Source organism: Elephas maximus, chromosome 2, assembly GCF_024166365.1.
Source record: "Elephas maximus indicus isolate mEleMax1 chromosome 2, mEleMax1 primary haplotype, whole genome shotgun sequence".
Lineage (NCBI taxonomy): Eukaryota > Metazoa > Chordata > Mammalia > Proboscidea > Elephantidae > Elephas > Elephas maximus.
The window spans coordinates 164,123,358-164,144,868 of record NC_064820.1 but is presented as its reverse complement, the minus strand read 5'-3'; the positions used below and the strand labels follow the sequence as shown (position 1 = coordinate 164,144,868).

At 41.7% G+C, this 21,511-nt stretch overlaps 1 protein-coding gene across 7 annotated transcripts in view; it reads left to right on the top strand.

Annotated features, from left to right (window-relative positions):
• SH3TC2 (SH3 domain and tetratricopeptide repeats 2) overlaps positions 1-21,511 on the top strand; it is a 122,818-nt gene that overhangs the window by 49,649 nt on the left and 51,658 nt on the right. For 4 of the 7 annotated variants that reach the window (XM_049874026.1, XM_049874027.1, XM_049874025.1 and 1 more), the window contains 7 exons: positions 515-613; positions 5,116-5,243; positions 8,046-8,151; positions 10,201-10,344; positions 11,351-11,552; positions 12,427-12,500; positions 15,114-15,309. In XM_049874026.1, coding sequence (XP_049729983.1) covers positions 515-613; positions 5,116-5,243; positions 8,046-8,151; positions 10,201-10,344; positions 11,351-11,552; positions 12,427-12,500; positions 15,114-15,309 — 949 coding nt within the window. Of the gene's footprint in view, positions 1-514; positions 614-4,443; positions 4,502-5,115; positions 5,244-8,045; positions 8,152-10,200; positions 10,345-11,350; positions 11,553-12,426; positions 12,501-15,113; positions 15,310-21,511 lie in introns of those variants that run through there. The other 3 variants (XM_049874028.1, XM_049874029.1, XM_049874030.1) reach the window with 3 other exon arrangements.

The window sequence follows — 21,511 nt, the reverse complement described above, 5'->3', positions numbered from 1 at the left end:
CAGCAAGGATTGTGAGGATGGCGCAGGTTGGGGCAGTGTTTTCTTCTGCTGTGTATGGGGTTGCTATGAGTTGGAGCCAACTTGATGGCACCTAGCAACACAACAACAACCATACTCCAGCCATCTCCCAAAGGATGACACTATCCCTCACTCCAGCCCCTGTGTTATCTGCCCATTGACCATCAGCTCAGCTACTAGGTCCATAATGATCTCTGTAGTTTCCACATACATTGAGTACTTACAGTGTACTAAGCCATGAGACCTAGTCTCACCTAAGGATGGGAATCTGCTTTTTAATAAAATGGGGACACCCAGGATGGACTGATATAGCATGTATGGCAGTCCTTTAGTCACAGTCCAGTACTCAATAATTATTAGGCAGTGGTGATAATAATTAGAACTCTACATGCCACCATCTCTGAAGACAAATTGTCATTTGATCACAACGTGTAGTCCTTGCTTACAACTGGTTTGGTCCATTATCACAAATGATCTTTCATTTTATCTCTTCCAGGTAAAGACACATCTTCCAAGGATCCAACCATATCGAGTGAGTTTATATCATCACCTGAACGCAAGGAAAAATGTTTCCTACCACAAAACATGACTCCAGGTATCTAAATCCCAAAGACAAGCACTAATTTATCTATACCTTCCATGTAGAATATTACAGTAACCTTTTTATCTCTCTCATCTGTAAACTCCCCCCTCCTCCCTTTTAGTGGCTGTCACCAAATCCATCTTTGTAGGCATTACTTTGACTATGTCATCCTCTTGCTCACGACTCTTTCATGGTTCTCCATTGCCTTCTATGGTTCTCCATTGTCTCCATCTGCATAGTTCTCCAATTACAATTTAAGCTTTCTCAGGCTGACGGTCAAAGCTGTTTACAATCTGGCACGTATTAGGAGCCCCATACATATTTATTGTGGTAGTGAAAATATATCATCTACTAGATTTTAAGGTGAAGGAGGGCGGGGGTTATCTTTTTTTTATTTAATAAGTATATATTCTACATAGTACCTGAAACAATTATTTGTATATAGTTGGTACTTAGAAAGTGTTTAGTAAATAGGTACATAAATAGCTAAATGAATGAATTGAATGAATATGCAGAGGTCGCATTTGGATTCTGCATAGTAACGAACATGGTATCTTATACATAGTAGATGCTCAATAAATATTTGTTAAATAAATGGAAAGTGGGTGAATGGTTGCTCAATAAATATTTGTTAAATAAATGGAAAGTGAGTGAATGGTTGACTACGTGGGGCAAAACTGGCTGAGCAAAATGATATCTGTCTTTATCATTGATGAATTTTTCAGAAGCAGAAAAGATTTTTAAAGTAATGTGAAAAAAAAAATTGTATTCTCTGTACACATCCCTTACAAGGTGCCACTTAAGAGACCTCAATGAATCCTGTAAAGGGAGAATGTCATTGGAGGAAGCTCTACCTAAGCTGAACTCTGTATCAGAAGCTCCGAGGACAAACTTGTGGAAAACTTCTTTCTCTTGTGCAGTAGCTGGGACCACCTTTGGGGGCCAATCACATGCCAAGCATGTGCTAAGTGACCCTCCCAGGGTCTTATCATCTTCACATGCTCACCTCCGGGAGGTGGCACCCAAATCCCCACTTGTGGTTGTTAGCTGCCATCAAGTGGGCCCCTGACTCACGGTGATCCCATGCACAATGGAAAGAAATGCTGCCTGGTCCATCCTCATTGTTTATTTAAATCTGGTTGCTGATTAGACAACGTTTCGTTGTTATCAGTAGGGTTTTCAGTGACCGATTTTTGGAAGTAAATTGCCAGATCTTCCTTCCTAGTTCATCTTAGTCTGGAAGTTCTGCTAAAACTTGTTCAGCATCATAGCAACAGAACAAGCCGACACCGCAAACGAGATGCATTGGCTGGAAATTGAACCCAGGTTTCTTGCACCGAAGGCTAGAGTTCTATCGCGAACCGTCACTGCCTCAATCCCCTTTAAATAAGACAAAACAAAAATGCCAGGGTCATTGAGTCAATTCCAACTCATAGAGACCCTGTAGGACAGAGTAGAACTGCCCCATAGAGTTTTCAAGGAGCGCCTGGTGGATTCGAACTGCCGACCCTTTGGTTAGCAGCCGTAGCACTTAACCACTACTCCACCAGGGTTAAACAGAGCCTTAGAGAAAGAAGCAACTTGCTCATGGCCATGTGGTAAATACATGATGGGGAAGGGATTTAAGCTGGTCCTTGTTCCTAACCATGATGCGCTATTGCTCCTTCAAAACGTACCTCTCAGGGATACAAAATACAGGTTTGCGAAAAAGGCTGAACGTCATGAATGCTTCTACAGACGCAAACTGTGCAAACAGACATTACATACATGTCATACCAGGTTCTTTCTTTCCCCAGTTTCAAATTCTGCCAGTCTGCTTGCTCACAATGAGAACACCTTGCCCTTTATTTCTCACTGCTGTGTCAATCTGCTCACTTCTCTGTCATCTTGGACCATCTCTGAAAAATGCCCTATCACCATCTGTGGTTTCATGAACACACTGGAGTCTGCATTTTGCTCTATCCATGCATGAAGGCCGATGAACAAAGGGTATCTGTAGATGAAACCAAACCAACCAGAGGCTGAACTTGTCCATCTTGCAGCATTTTTCACCATCATGCTGTTTCCAGGAGTGCCATGGGGTGAGCAGGGAAGACTCAGCTCCGAGACCAACCTCTCTGTCATACAGCAAATTTGCAGACAAAACTAACTGGATACAGCACCATGATCACAGTGCCAGCTTTCAAAAGGATTAAAATGTGACACTATAATGAGAGAGAACCTGAGTTATTCTCCCCCCGTGTGATGCAGAGGGCCCTGCAGGATTGGACAGGGGCCAGCGGCTCTGTTCTGGGCATGCTGAGATCTCAAAAGCAGTTTGTTTATTTAAATCCAGGTCTTTTGAATTCTATATAAATGCATTCACATGGGTGGCAAGGAGATCCACACTGAAGTGGCTGTCAGTCACAGGTGCGATTCCAAGGGTGATTCCAGAGGGGAGTTTGGATCAGGCTTTGGAAGGATGGGCAGAGATGGGGAAAGGAATCACAGTACCCGTCAGTGCCATGGTTAATACTGGCGTGGCCAGATGAGGGCAGCCGAGACCAGTAACTGCTCGAGTACTGGGGGCAGATGATGATGGCAAGAGCTAATGTTTAATGTGTTTATTGAACATTCAAAATGTACCAGATACTGAAAAAAAAAAAAAAAGCTTTATATGCATAATATCATTTAATGCTGGACAACATGAATAGCAGCGGAACACTGTCTCATTTAATAAACCTCTTAAAATCCCTGTGGGATGAGTACTACAACTGTCATCTTGTTAATGAGACAAGCCAAGCATAGACAAGTAATTTATTCAGGGTGGTGCAGTTAGGGAGGGGCAGAGCCAAGCCTGGAGGCCTAGTTTGAGTGACTTCCCCTCCTCTGGGCTTCATCTTTGTGCTGTGCCTCTGTCTAGATATCAGTGTGCCGTGAGGCTACCAGATAGAGATTTGGACTGGGGTTGGTGTTAGGCAAATGAAGATGGCAGATGGTTGGAACAGAACATAAACCAGGGAGAGGCTGAATGAAACAGACACCCATTCTAAGTTCACATCCACGCCAGGCCAGTCAGGCAAGTACTAGAGAAACTGGGCTGTGGCTACAGCATTTTCAGGGTTTCTAGGTTTAAGACAGGTCTTTTAAAGGCTGGAGTCCAGGCCCACCTTACAGACCCAGGGCAGCGTGATAGGGGCTGTCTCTGATGTGCTCAAGAATTAGCAAAGTCCCTGGCAAGTTAGATCTAGAAGACAGACATTTATGATTATCTAGTCCAACTTCTCGGTTTAATGTATTTGGTAATGACTGATGCAATTGCAATTTATTGTCTAAAGGAAGCACATTGCCCAGTGTGGCCTTTCCTGACAGCACTATGCACATATAGCCCACCCTCAAGCTGCTCCATCATGCTGTCTCATGACCTGATTAAAGTTTTTGCATAGCACTTTTCTCCATCTGAAACTACTATGCTCATTGAAGTGGTTACTTGCTTATTGTTCTTCTCTGCCAAGTAGAATATGAGCTCCAGGAGAATAGGGACCGTGTCTACCTTGTTGCCTGCTGTATTCCCAGCAACTGAAACAGCTTCCGACTCATACAAGGTCCTCAATAAGTATTGTTGAATGAATGTGCATTGTGATGGCATTAAAGATAGAACTTTGTTACAACCAATTAGCTGACAGACATTTATAAATACATTAGCAGGAAGAAATGGATTAGAGAAAACCTGTGTGTGTATGTAGAATGCATACAAGTTTGTGATATTGATTACATATTACATATTTGATATATAAATACTGTGTATTTCCTTAAAATGGATAAAGCAGCATTCCCTCAAAACTTTTGCTGCTCGTTCACAGGAGGAAATATATGTCCCAGCTTGTTCTGTGTCGTACCATCACATCAGTGCCATCTAAGGTAGGAATAAACCCTGTACAAAGCAGAAATAACCGAAGTGGAATTCCAGAAACTTCTCAGTCTTCAGTTTGTTTTTTTTTTTAATTAACTTTTTATGAGCTTCAAGTGAATGTTTACAAATCAAGTCAGACTGCCACATATAAGTTTATATACACCTTACTCCGTTCTCCCACTTGCTCTCCCCCTAATGAGTCAGCCCTTCCAGTCTCTCCTTTCGTGACAATTTTGCCAGCTTCCAACTCTCTCTATCCTCCCATCCCCCCTCCAGACAGGAGATGCCAACACAGTCTCAAGTGTCCACCTGATATCATTAGCTCCCTCTTCATCAGCATCTTTCTCCTACCCACTGTCCAGTCCCTTTCATGTCTGATGAGTTGTCTTCGGGAATGGTTCCTGTCCTGGGCCAATTCAGTTTGTTTTTTGTTCCTTTTTCTGGGGAGGACAGTTTAAGGGGCACTCAGGTGATCATCGAGACCACTTCTAATCTCTAATTAAGGAGGACATTAATTGAGAGTTCAGGTAAACACACTTGGGAAACGTTGGGGGCTTACCTAGTTCTTTCTTCCCTTTTCTTGGGTCTCCAGCCTGATTCTTCTCATTCTATTCTCTTTCAGATCTGACGCTCTCTTTCTGTGTAAAGAGCCGCTCCAGAAAGTGTGTAAATGGCCTTTTGCAGGAAGCTGCCAGGAGGAGGCTCTGGGCGCTGGAGAATGAGGACCAGGAGGTGCGGGCACTGTTTAAGGTGAGCTTTTGCACAACAGGTGTAAGTTGTAAGGACAGAGCTTTGTGTCCGTCTCGTACAGAGTCCTCAACACCTAAGACAGTGCCCGAAACTAAGCAGGACCTCAAGAAAACATCTGACCAACTGACTGACTGACTGAACGATTATGTTCATATTCTCTGCTTATCAGGAATGGGCAGGTACTCAGAGTGAGCCAGTCTTCTGGAGTGGCAGAGTCAGAGAAAACTTTGCTTCAAATCTGCCGCTATTAGTTGTGTGACCTTTGGCAAGTTAATTAACGACTAGAAAATGGGAATCATTGTAACATCTACCCCATTAAGGGTACTTTTTAAAAGTACCAAGATCGCCAATCGAAAAATACTAATGACAAATATTAGAATGGGAGAAGGAAAAGACAATAAAGTAAGTAAACTAATTTCTTGTCTTTCATAGTAGGCAGATAATATCTTGGTTCCTGGGTGGCGCAAACAGTTTGCGCTTGACTACTAACCGAAAGGTTGGGGGTTCAAGTCCACCCAGTGATGCTATGGAAGAAAGGCCTGGAGATCTACTTCCAAAAAAACCAGCCATTGAAAACCTTATGGAGCACAGTTCTACTCTGAAGCATGTGGGATTGCCATGAGTTACAATTGACTCAAGGACAAAGGGTTTGAAATTGTGAAACCAGTGAAGAAGAGCACGATGAATTAATTTACAGTGTAGGAAGTACTTACTGGGAGAGATAAAGTTAGAAATGGTTATAAGTTGTTGCAGCCAGAAGTGGAAAGGAAACTATTGCTTCTCGTAATAAGCTAATATGTTCTAATTTTTTTTTACAGTCTCTGTATTAATTGGATGCTAATTAAAAAGAGAAAAGTACACTAGAAATCTATCATGTGACAAAAAAAAGTGTTTGTTGGGAGGAATAAAAGAGATAATATCTGTAGAGAGGAATCGACTCGACAGCACAGGGTTTGGTTTTGGTTTGTATCTGTAGAGAGGTTGGATGCCCCCAAGTGGTGAGTGCCCCCAAATGGTAGCTAAGGGGTGTTTCCTTTTAGTTTGTTTGATCCCTGGGATTCAGAAACTTGGAGTCACTGGCTCCTAACTGGTATAATACCAGTTGCTGTCCAGCCGATTCCGACTCACAAAGACCCTAGAGGACAGAGTAGAACTGTCCCATAGGGTTTCCAAAGAGCGGCTGGTGAATTGGAACTGCCAACTTTTTGGTTAGCACCCGAGCTCTTTCCCACTGCATCTCCAGGGTTCCTTTAATTTGCGTGGCCTTTGACACGGCAGGTTGGATCGAGAGGGCTGGCTGGCCGGGCAGATGTTTGAGACAGGTAAGTTTGTGGGCAGGGCTGAGACTGAGCCTGGAGTCCCTGAGTCTGGGATTCAATCAGGGCTCCACTGCTCAAGGGCAGGTGACCTTGGACAAATGACTTGGACAAATGGCCTCCTTGATGGTAAAGCAGAGACAAACCATTTTTTATTAAATCCTCGATGCCACTGATTATTAAATGCACCATTATTTTATGTACCTCTGAGGAAGAAAACAATGCCGTCAATTAAGTATGAGGACATCCTTCCTTATAGTTCAGAAATGGCCAATATCCTAAAAGTGCATCTTAGGATGGATACAGTGCTGTAATGGGACTGTCTTCATAGTGTCATTCTGAGAGTAAAGTGAGGTATTGCTGACAAATCTCTTGGTGAAGTGCCTGGGAGGTAGTTACTTCTCTGTAAATCAGTTTTACCTAGCAGCCCTCCCCATGTTATCGGGATTTGCACGCTCCAAGGATGTGGGTTCTCTGGGCCCTGGTGTGGCATCTGTTCCCAGAGTTCTGATCTTGCTGAACTGGGAGCTTTTATCTTTGGATCCTTCTATCCTCTTCATCCCCGAGGGTTCTCTCAGGACAGGGTTCTAGGGCTGATTCTCTGATGGTGGGACCTGGCCTGCAGGGGAAGGATCATTTAGGCCATGGCTATTTGTAGCAACTCCAGAGATTTGGGCAAGCAGCAGAGAAAGATTTTAGCGGAAAATCAAGTCTGGGCAGAGATTCGGTCTGTTTTTTCATGCAGAAAAAATAGATGCTTGTGGACCTCCTCTTGCTCTGCAGGCGAGAGTATAAATTGGCACAACCTTTCTGGAGGGCAGATTGCTCTCTGTATCTAAGAACTAAAAATGTCCATATTCGTGCTCTCCCCAATTGCATTTCTCAGAATTACTTGTGTCAAAGCCATCAAGGATGTGCATAAACTTTTTAGGATGTTAAAAGATTAAAACAACCCAAATATCAAACCATGGGGAAATCATAGACTATGTTTTATGTTAATAATTAAAATAACGAAGACTTTTGAATGAAATGGGACATGGTTCATACAATATTGTTTAATGACAAAAGAAGATTATAAAACAATTTATGAAGTGTGGTTCAAATTGTCTAACAAGTATTACACAGTGTCAATGCTGCTGGGCCATGGACCCCACTTTAATTAGCAAGGGTCTCTATCAGCCAATTTACACAAATGTTAGCATTTTCTGCTACATTCTGGTTTCTTTTTGTTGCTGCGGTTGTTCCATTTGGCAGTGTAACTTTGGAGCTTGTTATCAGTACACAAAGAGCTGCTTAATTCTTTTTTATGCTTGCATAATATCATAACATTTAGGTTGTTTCCAGGGGTGTGTGCATGTGTGTGTGTGTGTGATGTAAATATCAATGCCACAGCCAATAAGCCCACATAAAGCATTTTGTACAAATGGAAGCTTGTTAGCAGGACACTTCTGTTATCCCAGCTTGACTCATTGTTCCTTTCATTCAGGACCTTTCAGCAAGGTTGGTGAGTATCCAGTCCCAGAAGGCTCAGTTCCTCATCACCTTCAAGACCATGGAGGAAATCTGGAAGTTCTCCACTTACCTGAACTTAGGTATGACATAGAGCAGGCGTGTGGAGGAGCAGCTACTTCACAGTTCAGCCAATTTGTAGAGCTTGGCATTAGGGCTTGATCTGGCTTTGATAGCTAAAGAAGTAGAGCCCTAAAATGGATGGCTAACTTTTGAAATACCATAAATGTCTGGAGCTAATCTAAAGCAAGTTAACTATTACTGTAAAATGCCACATGAAGAAGGTGGTTTCTTTGCCTTCGGGGAGACTCTTCTTTATTAGATAACCAATCAATTAGCAAACATTTATCAGTCATCTACTAAATTCAAAATACTGAGATAGATGTGAAATTGACAGTTCAAAAAGAAGAAAGGAACTAGTCTTGAGTAAGATCAAAGTTGTTGTTGTAGTTGTTAGCTGCTGTTAAGTTGGCCCCTCACTCATGGTTGAGCCTGTTGTGCCCCACGGGGTTTTCATTGGCTGATTTTTTTGGAAGTAGATTTCCCGGTCTTTCTTCCTAGTCTGTCTTACTCTGGAATCTCTGCTGAAACCCATTCAGCATCATAGCAATACATAAGCCTCCTAGCTGCTCAAACTAGTTAAATTCCAGATATTTTAACTCATGGATTTGGAAAAGCATCAAAGAAGGAGATAGGGAAATGATTGGCTTAGAGCAACCTCAGACCGTAGGATTTTCCAGAAGGTAAAAAAGGATTTTGGAGAACAGTACCAGTACCGCTGTGGTAGGAAAGGGTTCATTTACCTTCTCCAGGGAAAACAATTCATGATAGGGAAGTTACGGTCATAAAATGAAGTCGAGCAAAGTGAGGGGATGTCATTTAATTCGACACACATTTTACATCTCCCGGAGAATGCTGGACTTACAGGAAGAGACATTGTGCAGAGGTTGGGGAGTCAAAACACCTCACAGTTAGGAGGTGTCACTTCTTCTTTGTAGTCTTGGTAATATTCTGGTCCCTTTACTGCACATCTCTTGAGAACACTAGAGACCCTTGCTAATTAAAGTGGGACCCATGTCCCAGCAACATTGACACTATGTAATACTTGTTAGAAAAATTTAATCCCGGGCCCCACCCCAGACGTACTGAGTCAGTATTCCCGTATTGATTTGTATACACATTAAAGTTTGAGAAGCACCAATAATTGAAGACACACAAAGCCTGAATCAGTACAACGGACAGTCAGAATGGAAAGGCAGGTTTTTGCATCTTAACAAGGAGACCCAGTTGCCATGGAGTCCATTCTGACTCATGGTGACCCCATGTGTGTCAGAGTAGAACTGTGCTCCACAAGGTTTTCAAGGGCTGATTTTTGGGAAGTAGATCATCAGGCCTTTCTTCCAAGGCACCTCGGGGTGAACTCAAACTCCCAACCTTTCAGGTAGCAGCCGAGCACATTAACCAATTACACCACCCAGGGGCTTCTTAGCAAAGACCGGAAGCCTAAAAAGAAGCAAAATTTCAATAAAATAATTCATGTTTATAGGTGTTTAGATAATTTTTTAGAATTTATACAATTTTCAGTCTTAAAAAGGGAGAGTTCACTGGCCTTTGAGGGAGAGAAGAGCGTCAGAGTGAGTATGTTGAAGTAAATCCTGAGTTTTTGTGGGCCAGGGAGAACCTCTGTAGACACTGCATCGTCAGGGGTCCTGGAATTTGAACCTCAGGGCTGGAGAACTTTAAGGTGGGACCAGGAACACCCAGAGTCAACATTGTAAACTTAGACCTTCCTCTCATGGATGCATTAGGAAAAGGTGAATTGGGCTTGGGCTTGGGCTTGGTCATTTCACTATGCATTCATGGGGACCCATATTATGTTGAAAATGGTAAATATCATTTAAAATGATTTGTATTTCCCAACAGATGCTAAGGAAAATCCATTTACTCTAGAATTTTCTAGCACACTCCCCTGTCCCCCCTCCCCCATGCTCTTCCAATTCCTGTTAAATGGGGTCAGGTTGGAAATCGAGGCCTGGGTGGGAACCTCAGAAGGGAGCTTGCTCACTCTCTTCTGTGTTCAGCTAATGCCAGAAATCATTTTATTCAGGAATACTGTTGGCTTGACTTCCTAGGCTATGTATCTACCTGTCTGGAGCATCTTCTCTTTGACCACAAGTACTGGCTCAACTGCAGGTTGGTGGAGGATACCGAGGTCCAAGTCTCAGTAGATGATAAACACCTGGAAGCAATATACCTGGGACTCCTGATACAGGAGGGTGAGAATGGAGTAGGGGTGAGGATGAGGGTCTTTTCTAGATATTTCTTTTCAGAGTCCCTCAAACGACTAAGTTACAAAGGGAGGATAAAAAGTCATTCAAACATGAACATGTTCACAAAGGAACTGACGTGTTATTAAACTACTCCAAACATCCGTCTCGGTTTGACGCTGACATCACATGAACAGCTATGTTGGTCAGTCTCTCTGACTGATGTTAGAACCACTTGTGGAATGTTAAAAAGATGCTCATGTGAGGCTCCACCTGGGCCAATTAAATCTTTGGAGGTGGGACCCAGGCATGAGTATTTTACAAATTTGCCCAGGTAATTTTAACGTGCATCCAAGATTGCGAATCACTTTTCTAAACATGTGGTACAAATTGACTGTAAAATAAATTGCAAATCTTGCAAAACCTGAAGGACTTCATGAAATTGAGGAAAGTGATATTGGGGAACTGCTGGAAGCACCCGTCAACCTGATTTGAAAGAGCCTGATTTGCATAAAACCCTAGCATCTTTTTGCAAAAATGACTGTCTTCATGATGGTGTTGCACACACTGCTTGTGCAGGGAAGAATTTCATACCATGCTATTATAAAATTCAGATGAGGAAATATTCGCCCAAGCCAGCATAGATGATTCTTTGTTGGTTCTAAGATGGAGTGTGAAATTGCAATGATAACTCAAGTTCTGTTCAATACAAATATGTTTTAGTTTCTTTTTTTTTTTTTTCAAGGTAAAGTCCCAATCAAACCTTTTTATCATGAATTACTCAGACATTTTGGTGTCTATTTTAAGTGAATCCCCTCTAAGTGGCTTTTTCCTGGTACCAGTTTTCCTGCGATTACAAGGACCTCCTGTAGAGTCCTTCCCCAACCCCCTCCATTGCCTGTACTGTCCTCCAGGGAAGAAAAGTATTTGGGCTCCAGATAGAAACATCCAATTGTGTGCTAATCACTGTCACTGCCTGCTACTCCTTGGAAAGGGCTTTTCTCATTATCTGCAGGCCACTTCTTCTGCAGAGCCATATGCTCAGTGGCTCAGCCAGCTGAGAAGGAAGGGGAGTTTTTGACACTTTGCAAGAACGAGCTACTCTCTGTGAAGACCACTGAAGAAGAGCCCGAGTGGGATGGTGTGTCCTTGGTGACGGGTCAGCGGGGCCTGGTGCCCGTGTCAGCCCTGGAGCCCCTGCCACTCCCTTTCCACCAGTGAGTAACCTCCCATCTACTTGAAGAAGGTCCCAGAGCAGTTTGAGACCTGCACAGAACCCCTGAGTAGGCCTGCTTTCAGATATCCGCTTCCAAACAGCCACTTGCCTTGGAGCAGCCCCACTTCATGGTACCCCATGTGTGTCAGAGTAGAACTGTGGTCCTTAGGGTTTTCAATGGCTGATTTTTCAGAATTAGGTCACCAGGACTTCCTTCCAAGGCACCTTTAGGTGGACTTGAACCTCCAGCTTTTCAGCCAGCAACTGAGCTCCGTTAACCACTTGCATCTCCCAGGGCCTCTATGGGCATCCAAGGTGCAGGGAAAGAAGAAAATCTGGGTGGTTTTTAATATTTTGTTATTCTAGTCTGTGTTTACATCATTTGATGAAATCGTAGACAACTTTAAATTTCAGATGGGCATCACATCTAAGAAATATGGCATGTGGCCCCAGTGCAGCATTTCTCAAAGCTTGGACTGGGGACCACTTGTGTCAGAATTGCTTGGGGATTTTATTGTAAGTTCAGACCCCCTGGCCCTCTTTAGAACCACTGTGTCAGACTCTCTCTGGGGTGGTTGGGTTCAGAAATCTACATTTTCAATAAACTTTATAGTGGGCTATATAAATACATATATGTATATGTATATATATTATATATATATGTATATAGAAGCCAGGAAACATCCCAGGCCTGCTGAACTTCTCTCCTTTTACAGCATCTGGTACAAATTGAGTTTTCAATAAATGTTTGTCATTGTTATAATAAGAGTAATGATAATACTTATCATCATCATCATTAGTCTAATGGTCTATTCTGCTAATTGTTCCGATTTTTTTTAAATCTGTTTTTGCAAACCCCATGTTTCCACTGGCAGATGGCTCCTAAAGAATTATCCAGGAAGCTGTGGCCTTCCCAGGAATAGGGACTGGACAGGCTCCTATCAGATCGGTAAGTCTGAGTTGAAAACAGCAGTATTAGGGAGATGATATTGCCCCACCTTCTAATTTTATCTGTGGGTTTAAAGTCAACTGATATGAACTCTTGTCTCATGTCAGCTACTGCCTGGATTTAGGGAAGCCCATTGCTGTCTGGACGCGTAGGTTTCCTTGCCTATGAAATGAGAGGTCTATAGTCTCTATCCAGGACTGGAATCAAGTGCCCACAGGGCAGGCAGAATGCACTGATGTGGAGGGCCTGGATGGGGTATGTTAGGGAATTGCAGGAATCGTAGGGATTGGAAGATTTTTTTGGGGAAAATTAATCTCTGTGTGGGCCAAATTAAATATTTTGTGAGCCAGATGTGGCCTGCAGACTGCCTGTTTTCAACTTCTGGTTGGAATCTTTTCTAATTTCTTTAGGAGTTTTGTGAAATTAGCCTTAAATTTAGGAAGAGTAGGAATTAAGAACGTCTGATACATAGTGGGTACTCAGTAAATATTAGTTGAATAAATGAATGAAATATATACATACATATACATATGTGTGTGTATATAGGCATAGGTATAAGTATATGCATGTGTATTTCCACATACATATGTACCTACATACGTTTTAGGTAACCTTTCTCTTTCTGTATGAGTGTGTGTGTATATATATATTTATATAATATACACACACATTGATATGTATGTTTGTATATATACATATATACAAGGAACCCTGGTGGCACACTGGTTAAGTGCTTGCCTGAGCTCGGCTGCTAACCAAAAGGCTGGCAGTTCAAATCCAGCAGTTGCTTTGTGAGAGAAAGATGTGGTAGTCTGCTTCCATTAAGATTATAGCCTTGGAAACCCTATGAGGCAGTTCTACCCTGTCCTATAGGGTTGCTATGAGTTGGAATCGACTTCATGGCATGGGGTTGGGTTTTTTTAATTTTAATTTTTTGGTGTATATGTATATATGTACACCCATACCCATTGCCGCAGAGGGTTTCCAAGGAGTGGCTGGCAGCTTCAAACTGCCAACCTTTTGGTTAGTGGCTGAGCTCTTTAATCACTACTCATATATCCGCAACTATGTACATATCTACTAGATAATAAACTCCAATGTTCTAGGTATCTAGAATAAACATTCCTTTCATTTTCATCCTTAGAGCCTCCCCATACCCAGTATAAATTCAATCTTGCAAATTCTAAACCTAAACAATGCTGTTAAAAGAAGAAATAGAGAGAATTATGGAGCCTAATCATTAGATCAAATCAGTAACTGACCGTAAACAGGATTTTTAGTTTTCTGGGTTAGTGGGGCTCCACGGTTGTTCTGCGTTCAAATTCTGGCTCTACAACTTGAAACAGCTGTGACCTTGGCTGATCACGTGCCCCACCCCAAGCTGCAGCTTCTTCGTCTGTAAAATGATATAATAAAACTCATTTCAAATATTGCCGTGAGAACTAAACGAAATGACATCTGTTAATCACTTAGTGTAGTTTCTCTCACATAGTGATATTTAATACATTGTAGCTTCTATTAACCCACCAGGCAGTGGGAATTTCTGAACTTGAAGACACAATGAATGAAAATGTGACTGGCAACCTCAGAAAAAATAAACAGTAAAAAAAAAAAAAAAAAAAAATTTTTTTTATAGCAGAGGAGTTAAGGCAAATATGGAAACTGAGGCACATAAAAGCCATTGTCTCAAGCAGAGCACCTTTAGTGGAAAGCGGGCTTAGCCAGCGGTTGGAAGACTTAAGTTCTAGACCCAGTTTTGCTACGTATAAGCTCCATAGACAAATCAGGTACTTCTCTATGCCCCCATTTTCTAATCAGTAAGAAGGAGATTCTGGTAATTCCCCTGCCTACCCTTTGGAGCTCTTGGGAAGATCTGAGAAAATGGGTGTAAATATACTTTGTAAACTGGACAATGCTCATAAAATAGGCCATTACTAGGTCTTAGGCAACTTACCAAATAGGGAAATTACATAGTCAGAAAGAGAGTCTTCTAGTTCCCTATTTCACCAGTGATCATGAGGCTCATGTTTATTGAGCACTGACTATGTATTAGGTAGTGTGCACTTTATCTTTTTGACTTTTCCTAATATTTATAAGAGGTAGTATTCTTATTGTCCCCACTTTACAGCTGGGGAAACTGAAAGCCATAGTGGTCAAAAGGACCTAAAAGGAAATGGAGAGATCCTCTAGTACCATGGTTCTCACATGTTGGTCTGTGGATCGGTGTCACCCATGACGAAGCATTTAGACGAACGGTGGCAGAATCAGACAAACCAGAGCAATGGAGTGAGTTTTCCATAAGCTAAATGTATTCAGCTTGTAAGGCATTTCAAGTATTCTCAGATGATCTTTCCACCTTTTTCTAAAATATCTTTTTTTTTTTTTAAATAAAAAGATGGTGAAAGTGGATGGTAGTTAATTTTTTTTGGAATGTGTTCTTTGGCAAAAAGTTAGCAACCTATGTCAATTCTGCCAAAATTTTTTTTTTTTTTTAATTTTACCAGTCCTTGAAATCCCAAAGTCTGGGAATGCTTCATTTCACGTTACACTGGATTGTAATAGAGGGCTTGGCTATTATGCTTTATTTAGTTGACATGTACTGTTTCTCCACAGGCAGAGGAAAATGTAAGGCCTTGAAGGGTTATGAAAGAGAAGAAGAGGATGAACTGAGTTTCCGCCAGGGAGAAAACATTGAGATCATCGGCTTTGTCATACCTGGGCTTCAGTGGTTCATTGGGAAGTCAACCAGCTCAGGAGAAGTGGGCTTTGTCCCCACTAGGAACATAGATCCTGATTCTTATTCCCCGATGTGAGTATGACAGACACGTCTTCTGGGGTGTCCTAGAGCTGGGCTGCCTCCCCAGTGGTTTCTCCCCTCTTTGAGCAGATTTGCAGAGGAGCTTCATGAGTTTCCTGGGGACATGGAGCCAGAGAGGCACATTGTGACCACCAAAGTTGACACATAGAGTGCTAGAAAGGAGAGGGTGAGTGACCAGGGAATTGGTCAGTCCAGTCCATTTCAACAGATGGTCACTGAGGCCTTTCTCTGTGCAAGGCGAGAAACACAACTCCAAGATGAAGGACTTGATGGTGAAGTTTTGGTACTTGTATACTGCCAATCACCCTTTTCCAATGAAGGGTCCCCCATCAAGTAGTTGTTGATGTTAGGTGCCGTCGAGTCAGTTCTGACACATAGTGACCCTAGGGGACAGGGTAGAACTGCCCCATAGGGTTTCCAAGGAGTGGCTGGTGGATTTGAACTGGTGACCTTTTGGTTAGCAGCCGAGCTCTTAACCACTACACCACCGCTGTATAAACAGGGACCAATAGACAACCGACTTGGTGAATAGAGATTCCCCAGATAGAGGTCTGTCTCCTGAAAGCTTAATTTGTGAGGGTAAAATGCATCTTTCTGCTCTTTTCTGCCTTGAATCCAGAAGGTCTGGTTCTAAGGAGCAGACTCCACCCACCTGAGTGGCAGATGTGAGGGGTGGAGCTTGGGAGTATTGTCTGATCTCCTCGGGGTGGGTTTCCTGCATGGGGATGGAAAACATGTAAAGCTGATGAACCCCAGATGAACCCCAGAAATACAAGAGGAAACATGGAGTTTTTCCTACCTTTGAGGCACCATTGCCCCCCACACTAGATGTCTTAGTAGTCTAGTGCTGCTATAACAGAGAAACCACAAGTGGATGGCTTTAACAAACAGGAGAGTCTAGAAGTCCAAAGTCAGGGTGCCCGCTCCAGGTGAAGGCTTTCGCTCTCTGTCAGCTCTGAATGAAAAACTTTGTCTCCTGAGCTTCTGCGCCCGAGCAGTCTTCATGTGGCTTGGCATCTCTCTTCCCTGTGTCTGCTTCCTTGCTTGCTTGTTTAATCTCTTTTATATCTCAGAATCCTGCCTAATTAACATAACAGAGACAACCCATTCCCAGATGGGATTATAACCACAGGCATAGAGGTTAGCCTTTACAACACATGTTTTGTGGAGACACAATTCAATCCATAACACTGGGAAAATGGCAAACCAACGAATGTTTCAGGCTCTGAGAATCAGATTGGAATTTCTTCTCTCCAGGAAAAAGCAAATAAGGAGAGTGGACCAATGGGCAGAAGCTCCTGCTAAAGCCTGCTTTTCACGAGGAGAGGAGACAGAAGGCTATTTTCCCTGCATAAAAATGTGGGGAACCAAATAACTCTGATTATTTAGAATTATTTGAGATATTTGATACTTGGACTCTAAACTAGGAGGACTACTCACTTGTGCTAGAGTAGTGGTACAGAGTGCTGAGGGGGACTGTAAGGAGGAAAACACATTCAAGAAAACTTTCATGAAAAAGGTGACATTTGAGTTAAGCATTGCAAAATGTAAAATGTCTCAGCAGATGTGAATGGGGAAAAGGAGGTCGCAGGTAGGAAAGTTGGGGGGATGCTAGAGGAACAACTCATGTGGCTGGGATTAGGTTCCCAGGAGGGCAGTGGGGTTGCCAAGGCAGTGTGGGGCTAAGATGTAGAAGACCAGGTATACCTGTGCCAGGGGCCTATCCTTAACTTGGCCAAGAATGGGAAGCCACTGAATGTCTCTGAGCAAGGGTGACACATAACGTGGCTGGAACGTTTCTCCAGGAAGCTCAACTTGGCTTTTGGGGGAGGAGTGCAGTGGCAGGGGAGAACCTGGAGGCAGTGAGAAGGCCCAGGCCTGCTCTAAGGAAGGAGCAAGGGAAATGGAGAGGAGAGGGTACTGCTGAGGATTTTAAAGATTCTGGGGGCTTTTACAAATACGGATACTTGTGACTCAACCTTGGGGACTTTTCTAATTGGTTGGGTTGTGACCTAGGCAGTGATATTTATAAGGGCTGCCCCGGTGAGGCTAGTGGGGAGCCAAGTTGAGAACCACTGCTGTAAACCACCCCCTCATCTCACCAAAGGGAACCCTGGTGGTGCAATGGTTAAGCGCTTAGTTGCTAAATGGAAGGTTGTTGATTCAAACCCACCTAGCGGCTCCATGGGAAAAAGACCTAGTGATCTGCTCCCATAAAGATTATAGTCTAGAAAACCCTATAGGGCAGTTCTACTCTGTCACGTGGGGTTGCTATGAGTCGAAAATCCACTTGATTGCACCCAACAAAACAATAACATTTTATCACAAGGGGAAAGGAGGACCTAAGAGGGTCCTTGGGTCTGGAACTCCAGACTCCTGAGGTTAAAACTAGTGTGAGTTCTGCAGCCAAGGCCCTGGTGAAAGGCAGAAAGACTGAAGAGAACAGAAAATGTGGCTTGTGGGAAAGCTCCTTGGCAGGGACTTCCATTTATAGAGCACAGGAAGAAAGAACATAGCAAAGAAGACAGGGAAGAAGGAGCTGGCAGACAGGAAGGAACAAGTCATGGGGCTTGGGGGTGGTTAACACTGTTGAAGCCTCAGAAAGATAAAGCAGGGCAGACAGATGGGAGGCCTTTGGGACTGGCCAATGCCAGGCAGCATAGCTTAGTGTTTACAGAGTTTTGGAGTCAGAGTGCCTGAAAGTCATTTTAGGGCCAAGTGATTGCATCATGTGTCACTTACCAGCTGTGTGACTTTGGACAAGTTGATTTATTTCACTCTGTGTCAGTATTCTCATCTGTAAAATATGGATAATACTAGTATTTGCATAATAGGATTGTTATGAATTTAATTTAATACATATAAGGCACTTAGAATGGTGCCTGGCACAGTGAGGGTGTGTGTGTGTCTATGATCAGCATACATTGGTCATAATAATTGTTATTGCTTTTATTGTGGATGGTGGTAGTGATCTCTGAGAAGAAATTTTTAATAGGCTATGGGGGGCAGGCATCAGATTTCATAAATGATATTTAAATTTCAGCACTTTATGTCTTGTCTCAAATGACAATAACTCAGGGCCACTAAGTTAATTTGATGGTCACATTTTAGCTGGCTTATTTTGCTGTGTTCTCACGCTGCAGAACACCATGCCCTGTGACATGGTGGGTGATGGTGAGCTTTTCTCCTTATTTCCACAACGCCATTCATTAGCCTACACTTGGTTGCCCGTGGGATCCAACGTACCAGAGATGGAACATTCGGTAGGGAAGGGGGAAGTGAGCGCAGGAAACAGGAAGGGGTGGAAGAAGGAGTGGAGAGGGGAACTGGCTACTTGTATGCCCCTCAAGCACTCTCTAGATTACAGACATCCCTGAACCACAGTAGTTGAGCTCAGAGGAAGGACAGGCAAACAACCTAGACACAAGCAGCAGCCATGGTGTTGAAGCCTGTGCTCTATGCTAGTGGTCTGGCCACTGGGTGTCACTCTTAGTCTATGCTCCTTTGGAGTCAAGTTTCTGAAGACCTCAGCATTTGCCCTTCCTCTCCTGCATAGATTCCCTCCCCGTGCTGATACTTTACCCCTAAAAGATTTATTGACTAAATTGGCAGTACATTGAGAGTGAAATTTCTCAAAAGCTGTTTTCTGATTCAGATTTACCCTCTGACACCTGGGAAAGGAATTCTGTAGGTTGTGGGTTTCCTTTTTTTACAGTGCAGAGTTCAACACAGCTACCTACTCTCTTAACAGCATTAGCTGGAAAATCTACTGCAGGCATCAAGTCTGACAAGAGAGACTTTGGGGATCTCAAAACTTTTGAGGCTGACAGTATGCTACACCTTTCCTGTTTTTATATGTTGACATTTAAAAATATTCCATGTATGAGCTTTTGTATGTGTGTACATGTGTGTGTTTTAAGGGCGTTAAAAAAAAAAGATTTTAAGTACAATTGAAGGCCCTTTTTGCCCCACCTCAGACACAAACTCTATCCTGAAGTTGATATGTATTTTTCCAGCCATTATTCTGATACATTTTAAAAATATGTATTTGTTCATAAACCAAAAACAGTATGGTTTTACATATTTAGAAATGTATTTTCTTCTGCAACTGACTTTTTTCAGTTGACATTGTGAATTTAGAATTTATTCATATAGTGATATAATTCATTTTAATAAAACGTTATTTAAAGGAAATTTATGTACTTAATGCATAAATTAAAAAATAAGCAAGGCTGAAAAATTAATGCATTTAAAACCAGAAAAGAAACATAAGAGAAATGCCAGTATTTCATAATATTAAATTAAAAAAAATTCTATCTCAATTACCTCTTTTATTCTTTACATTGTTTATCGTGTCTTTATAATTCCATTTGTTTTGGCATCTATTTGTGTTGATGAGAATTTTGTCCTCAGTCTCATAGCCATTTCTTTCCAAGCACTCAGTTTTTTTTTCCTCACAGTCTTTTTTTTTTTTTTTTAAGGTTTTCTCTTTGTCACTGATGTTTTACAATTGTACCATAATATGTTTCAAACCAAAAAATCCAAACTTGTTGCCCTGGAGTCGATGCTGACTCATAGCGATCCTATAGAACAGAGTAGAACTGCCCCATAGGATTTCCAAAGAGCAGCTGGTAGATTCAAACTGCTGACCTTTGGTTAACAGGCACGGTCTAATCACTATGCCACCAGGGCTCCGTAATATGTCTGGATGTGATATATTCTATATTTACAGCTAATTGTCAATCTCCTTCTTCATAAAGTGTATCTTTTAGTTATTTCAGTGGCATGCTGTGAGTTGTAAACACTCTCAGTCTCAGTCCTTGTTTGTCTTAAATATACTTAAAATATACTCTTGAGCCATAATTTAGCTAAGTATAAAATAACATCTTCAAACTGTGAAGGGAAAAATATTAATATAAAATTTCAAATCAGTTTGCCAGAGGTTTGTCTGTTTTATTAGCCTTTTCAGAGAACCAATTTTTGTTTTTGTTGACCATCTTTATTGCTTCTTTGTTTTCTATTTCATTAATTTCAGTATTTATCTTTATTATTCTCTCCTACTTTCTTTGTTTTATTTCATTAATTAATGTTTTTGCCCTTTATATTTAGTTCTTTTATCCCATGAAATTGAAGAATTAAAAAAAATGGAAAATCGAACCCAGGAAGAAGGAGAAATAGAAAACCTGAATAGGTCCATACGCTATAAAAAATGAAAACCATGTTTAAAAATTATGTTATTTTACATTATTTATTAGAAATTAAATTCTATTATTTTTACTTTGCTCAGGACTTGCTTCTTCAATCTGAAGACTTTTATCTTTCTTCAATTCTGGAAAACTCTCAGTCATTCTCCCTTTGAATATTGTCTCTCTCTCATTCTTTTTAGTCTCTCTTCTGGAGTTCCTATTAGAGGTATGTTGGACTTCTTGTTCTTTCCTCCACTTAATCAGTTCTTTTATATTTTTTTATCCTTTTGTCACTCAAGGTTACATTGTGGGTGATTTCCTTGAAACTATCCTCAGTTTCACTAATTCTCTCCTCTGCTGTGACTAAATCTACTGTTTAATCCATCCACATAGTTCTTAATCTCTATGCCTTTATTTTTCATTTCCATAATTTATGTTTTGCTATTTTTCACATATGCCTATTCCTCCCTACCATGTTTCATCCTTTCATTATAGCTTCTATTCATTCTTTTTATCTTTTCATCATTTCAACCGTGCTTGTTATAAATTATCTTTCAGATTATTATTTCTTGCTCTTGTAGTGTTAACTTACCTATTTTTACATCTGCTGACTCTCTTTCTTGGTAGTTCTTTTCTCTTGTGTGATTTGTATTTTTTGTTATATGAATTAATTGTCAACATTTTTAAAGATGGTCTATACATGAATCCCTCAGTAAGAGGACATCCATGCTTATCGGTTTTTGCATTTGCTTCTCCTGAAGTCTTAAGAATTCATTGGCCCAGGGCCAGTTTTTAATGTTAACTTCTGTGGTTGTGATACTGCACTGTGTAGTGTAAATTCAGGTTCCACTCCTTCACATGGTACCAGAAAAAAAAAAAACAAACCCTCTGCCATCAAGTCAATTCTGACTCATAGCGACCCTACAGGACAGAGTAGAACTGCCCCACAGGGTTTCCAAGGAGCGCCTGGCAGATTCGAACTGCTGAACTTTTGGTTAGCAGCCGTA